Raw genomic sequence first — 6000 nt, forward strand, 5'->3', positions numbered from 1 at the left:
AGTAGCTGTAGTGTCATAAAATTGTGATTCCTGTGGCAGATATGAGGTTTTCGAATCACAAGAAGGCAAAAAACCTCTTGTAAAATCTTTTGTAAAGGTAGTGGTCTGATTTACAAATGTATTCACCTGTGACAGAGAAGCGGGTGGAGGTCTTACAGTCATGGGCGATGAAGGCCACCTCACCAGAGTCCTCCGCGGTACATTCACGAATGGTCAGTGTGTACTGTCTGTTAATGCGGGCGATAATAATTCGGGAGTCCTCTTTCAGCTTCTCCCCATTCCTGGTCCAGTATGCATCATCTACTGGTTTCTCCAGCTCCACACAGAAGATCACAGTATCGCTAACCGGCACCACTGTCCTCCTCGGCAGCTTTTTAGTGATATTGCCTGAAAATGCAGAAAGAACATCAAATCACAAGTAATCCATCATCATTCAAGCTAACAAAATAAACCATATTGGAATGGTGGTGATGGGCTTCCTCTCAAAGATTTTACCCAGCACTGTAAGTTCGGCCACGGTGCGACTGCCTTCCTTCATCTCACAGATATAGACGGCATCATCGTTGGTGGTGACATTGTGAATAGTGAGGCGGCGCAGGGTCCCCTCCACATCCATGCGATATTTGGTGCATTCCTCCAAACGGGTCTCCTCCATAAACCAGTTAGCCTTTGTTTCCGACACTGGTACCTCACACTGCAGTGTTGCCGTTTCCTTCTCCTTCACCTCAACATCCTGCAGCTTTCTCTTGAATGGAATCTTTGGCTCTGGCAAGGACATGTTGAATATAGTGAATATACAGAAGACATACACAGGAAGTTCTTTTTAGCTGGCAGTCATAATTTGGTTCCATGTGGTTTCATATTGATTAGGTCTTCAAGAAGACAATGATAACGGTTAGGGTGGTTCCATATCTAGTACCTCATTAAAAGTTCAATGTTTATTTAAAAGTGAACCAGAATGAGAGACCGCTCCAAGGAACCACAGTGCTTTTGGTGTTCATAATGTATGTGAACTTAAAAGTGGATCACAAATGTACCGATAAATGAACCATACTCAAACGAAATCATCAACTACAGTTTGTTTGTGGGTTTTTTAGGTGGGCCTGAGATTATTTGGGGTGTTTACTTCATATACAAGCATTGGTATGAGTGCCTTTTAAGACTTTTGTGAAAAAGGGTGTATTGTATATGTTTATGTAACTGTTTTTTTTTTGTATGGTGTATGTCCTGCTGTTGGGCCTAGAGCCTGTAATAAAGTTTATATATATACAGTATACACATTATTTCGGCACAAGACCACTTAAGACTGCCTCAAATGAAATAGGTGTAATAACATCTTGAACAAGTGACATCAGCAATGAATACATCTAAAGAATAAAGCTGGCCATCAAATTAAATAAATACATTTTAGACTTTATATGATTTCTGTCAGGACCACTACCGTCAAATACGATTGACAATTAGCATACAGTTTGGATTGGCGGTATGGTTCCGTTCTGGGCAAGAACTCCCTGCGCATCCATGCAGCCTAGCATGGATAAGAGCAGGGAGAGCAGCAATAACCCCCCTTGGGGTAAACAGAACAGAACCAACATGAAAGTTTGCAAATATATATAATTCAAGATTTTAAAGTACAACATAATTGAGAATTTATTCTGATTCAAGGGGAATCAGAATGCCAAATCCTGACTGGGCAAGAGGAGGAGCTGGGGATGGAGGAGGGTAATCAGCTCCTGAGAAACACGATAGCTGCTGATAATACTGAAGGAGCTTATATATGTATACGGTGATAGGCGTCGTATTCCTATAGGTAGATGTGGATCAGCTGAGGGTCAGCTGATGCGAGCTTGACTAACGTGACCTGTCAGAACTAACGCTATGCTTGATGTTTAATATGTTTTTATCCAACAGATAGGCCTATGCCATTGGCTCTACTTTACCACCAAGTCAGTCATCTGAAATTTGAACATGTTTACACAAAACAAATGTCATGAACTTCACCCTCCTAATCCCTACACAGGGGCGTCACTGCTTTTTGTACTGCAATGGTGGACTGGCATTCGGCTAAGTTTCTGTGACCTTTCTCTAAGGTGCCTGTGGCATGATAGTCGAGATTAAGACCAAGGAGCAAGGAAAGAAAATACTATTGCTACACTTCTGGCTAAAATTAGAACTCTGTGTAAACATACAAAATGTATACAACTATGAAAATCATTGTCTTAATGTAGGCTTAGTTAACAAAGAATTTGGATACAGATCAATGTTTCAAACCCTGAAGACATCACTTGGAAAGTCACCCACATAATGGCGTCAGAATTGAGTTTGCAACTAGCCATTACAACAACTGTGAACTAATCATCACCAGCAGAAAATAGTTGTAATGCTACACCCTGTTCGAACACTTGCAAGCACTTTGCTAAGCAGAGAATGAGCTGGAAGGCAAAGATGACTGTCATTAGTTGATACAATTTCAGTTTAAAGGTTGGTGGTTTAATAGGGCTAACTGTATTTTAACACGGTAGTTATTGTGCTGATGTAGTGCTCCTATCTGCCAGACTCTAAACTTTCATCCTGATTTCACTTTTATTATGAATTTAAGATGTATTCTGTGACATAAACAAGGGGTATTTACAGTTAGCCTGCGCCTAGCAGATTTACTAAATAGGGCAAATTAGTGTGAAAGAAAAAATACCAAAAAGTGTCGATGTGAGTTATAAGTTTTGACATATTAGAACACAGATGCAGCCGTATAATTTCCATAATGACCAACGCAATCTACCAAGAGCAGTGCAAATTAGCATCTGGTTTAAGCATGCTTTTTTTGGGCGTTAAATAATGGAGCAAATACCAGTAAATCAACTAGCGTAAACCTTAGTAAATCACCTTGCATGATTCATTTAAATACTCTCCTCCCATAAATTTTGTGTCTGAAAGGGAAACTCCTACAAATGTGTATCCAATAAATTCAGCCGCAAAAATAAACCTGTCCACACCTTTTCAGTGCCAATTTTTTCACTGCATGCCTTTAGTAAATCCTGACAGTAGTTTTTTTAATGCCAAAAGAGGGTTTGTGCCGGTGGAGCAAGCTCTGAGTAAATTTGGCCCTTTGTCACTTACTGATTGGCTATAGCTTTAGGAAAAGACCAACTCAGCAAAGTATGAATGCATCTGGTTGTTCAAGCCACTAATAAATTAATTACTTCCCCCAAAAAGGACTATGCCAGTGTATGGAAGTTTGCAAGCCTCAAACAATAGACAAAAGGTTTTTATGGCCCACATTAGCATCATCTTGTAAAAATCTAAGTTTAAACAGAATGCACTGTAAATACTCAATCTAATAGCAAATGGATCAATTAAGATGCATAAATTGACCAAATATATATACCTCCAGACATTATTCTTACCTTTGACAATCACTAGCACAGCACTATAGGTTTGTCCAGCCATGTTGGATGCATTGCAGGTGTACAGCCCATTATCGCTCTGTTTGCAGTAGAGCACCTTGAGGATGAAATTCTCAGCCTGGTCCTCATACATAACATGTCTGCGGCCCTCGCTGATGTTCCCCCCATCCTTCCTCCAGATGATGTGAGGTTTTGGATGGCCTGTGACGAAACAGCTAAGCTTTGCATGTTTACCCTCGGTCACAGTGCATGTTCGGGTAAACACACCTTTGGGCAACATGCTGGTTAAGGCCGAAACCCTCTGCTCCTGATCAAGTTCCTCTGTGATCTTGGAAGATGATGTTGAGGAACTTTCCATGGTGCGGTAGAAAGAGATATCCTTCCGCATCTCTTCTTTACGCTTCTGCATTTGCGAGAGGAGGGATGTGCTCTTGTCTGCATTCAGGAGACGAGTATCTTGAAGGTCCACCACCAGAGTGGCAGCGGACTGAGAGCGGCCAATGGAGTTCTGCACACGGCAGGTGTAGGTACCACTGTCCAAGCTCCTGACGCTCTGGATCCTCAAGGAGCTGGATTCATTTTCTGAGGTTATCTTGATGCGGTTGGTCTCACCCAGGTAGCGGCCATCCTTTTCCCAGTCAAAGTTAGGTGCTGGATGGGCTGCCACACGACAATAGAAGGTAACATCACCCCCTAGACCCACACGAGTGGAAACAGGCTTCACTGTAAACACTGGAGCACGATCTACCACAGTTTCCGGCAATCCCACCTTCAGGGTCACAGCTGCGTATGCCTCTCCGACATTGTTCTTGGCACGACACATGTACTGACCGCTGTCTTCTAGAGTTAGATCGTAGATGGTAAGTCGGTAAACGTCACCATCGTCGACTGTTTTGAAGCGTCCCCCAGCAGAAAGAAGCATTTTTTCTTTCTCCCAGGTTACTACAGGTACAGGGTTTCCCACAATAGTGCAACTGAGGGAGGCATCTCGTCCCACACTCAGCGAGAAGGCCTTGGGTCGGGTTAGGAAGCGTGGAGCCCCACCAAATAGATTCTGATCCATTACTGCTTTCTGTAGAGATGAAACAACACACTTTAATATAAGTACATGAATAGAGGAGAAACATATGAACTTGAGATTATAAAGTTTTATATATTTGCACCCTGTCACCATTATATCTTGCTACCCAACTACAGAATGTTTCTGGAAATCTGCTCCTGAAATTAGTATACAGTAAGTCAGTTTGTATAATCTGCTAATGACAAATAACCATGTCAAGGATCCTGAAATAGACATTTTGAGACATGAGAGATGCCTACTTTTAGAGATGCTCACTCAAAGCTCTCCTGTTTCCCCACCACAAATAAGTATAGATAATAGTTGATTGAATGACTAGAGTCTAGTGTATAAACCTTGTTAAAAGGGTTTAAAACAACTATGGCCTTTTTGAGAATCCAACTTTTTCTATGTATCTGTCAGGTGACACTACACAAGCATCCACATGATATGCTGTAATAATGCCACAGTGTTACACAAGAACACTATCATGCATGCAAGTTCAACAAAATTCAGGGAAAATATATTTGGTCAAGTACTGTTAATTTAAAGGGACTAAAAGTTATTTCTTAAATGTTTTGGGGTACAGTAATATATAGATGACCTCAAAGCAAATGGACAAAGCCACAAACCATGGAAAATTTACATTGTCCACTTTTGACAGAACTTTACACAGAATAACAAATACAAAAGAACCTGGAAAATCCTATATCAAGCAACAATACTCTTATTGCCCTACATCTTTAAAAAAAGGTCAACAATTTACATCCACTATCTCCAACAGTGGTTTATCTAGTGAAATCTGACCACAGATAGTCAGTTTTATTGATGAGATGAAATCCCAGTATTATAATATTAAACAAAAGGATGTTGATCTTTGAAAAGCATGACATTTGCCATCTCTGACACCTCACTACCCTAAGCTGCCTGTCCCAAAAATAACCTCAGCTGTCGGGCTCTGTCTGCAGTATGTCCATTTGTAGAAGAGATCCGACCTGCTGTGTGATAGGACATGTATGTTTTTGTCAATGGCATTTTTTATGTACTATAAATTTAGTTTCAAAGAGCGACAGACGTTTTCGTCTGGGTGGATCTTTCTTAAAAAACATTTTTTTTTAAATCTTTTTCACAATTAAAACAATGTAGCCTAATGTTTAAATTTAGAATTAATACGACACAAATAATAAAGAAACGTAATCAATTCAAACTTGTTGAATTTGCGAAGTTTCTCTAATAAAATAAAAACATTTAAAAAACGAGAGTGAAGTCTTCCCTCAGATTAAAAGTTTTCACCTTTCAGAAGTTCATTTAAATGACTCTTACCTTTTTCTCCTCTGGCTGGTAAACCGGTGCAGATGTTCATAAATATCCGATACTGGCATGCGAAAATATCCGCGAGAAAACAGGTAAATTCCGTGAACTGTAGAGGAGGAGGACAGTGTGTTTTATCCCCCAGTGTCTTTGCTTTCTGTGTGACGCTCTTCTGTCCAACCTCCCGTTCAAAATAGATCCGTCACTTACCGGAGCAAATGACTGACT

The 6000-nt window shown here is 40.5% G+C and overlaps 1 protein-coding gene across 32 annotated transcripts in view; it reads right to left on the reverse strand.

Moving 5' to 3' along the window:
* obscnb (obscurin, cytoskeletal calmodulin and titin-interacting RhoGEF b) overlaps positions 1 to 6000 on the reverse strand; it is a 55725-nt gene extending 49725 nt beyond the window's left edge. For all 32 annotated transcript variants that reach the window (XM_079863478.1, XM_079863494.1, XM_079863497.1 and 29 more), the window contains exons 1-4: positions 5785 to 6000; positions 3405 to 4476; positions 496 to 765; positions 127 to 387 (exon numbers count right to left, since the gene is read on the reverse strand). In XM_079863478.1, the coding sequence (XP_079719604.1) occupies positions 127 to 387; positions 496 to 765; positions 3405 to 4467 (1594 nt within the window). In that variant the 5' untranslated portion in view covers positions 4468 to 4476; positions 5785 to 6000. The remainder of the gene's footprint in view (positions 1 to 126; positions 388 to 495; positions 766 to 3404; positions 4477 to 5784) is intronic.

The sequence above is a fragment of the Squalius cephalus genome, assembly GCF_949319135.1.
Source record: "Squalius cephalus genome assembly, chromosome: 25".
Taxonomy (NCBI): Eukaryota; Metazoa; Chordata; class Actinopteri; order Cypriniformes; family Leuciscidae; genus Squalius; species Squalius cephalus.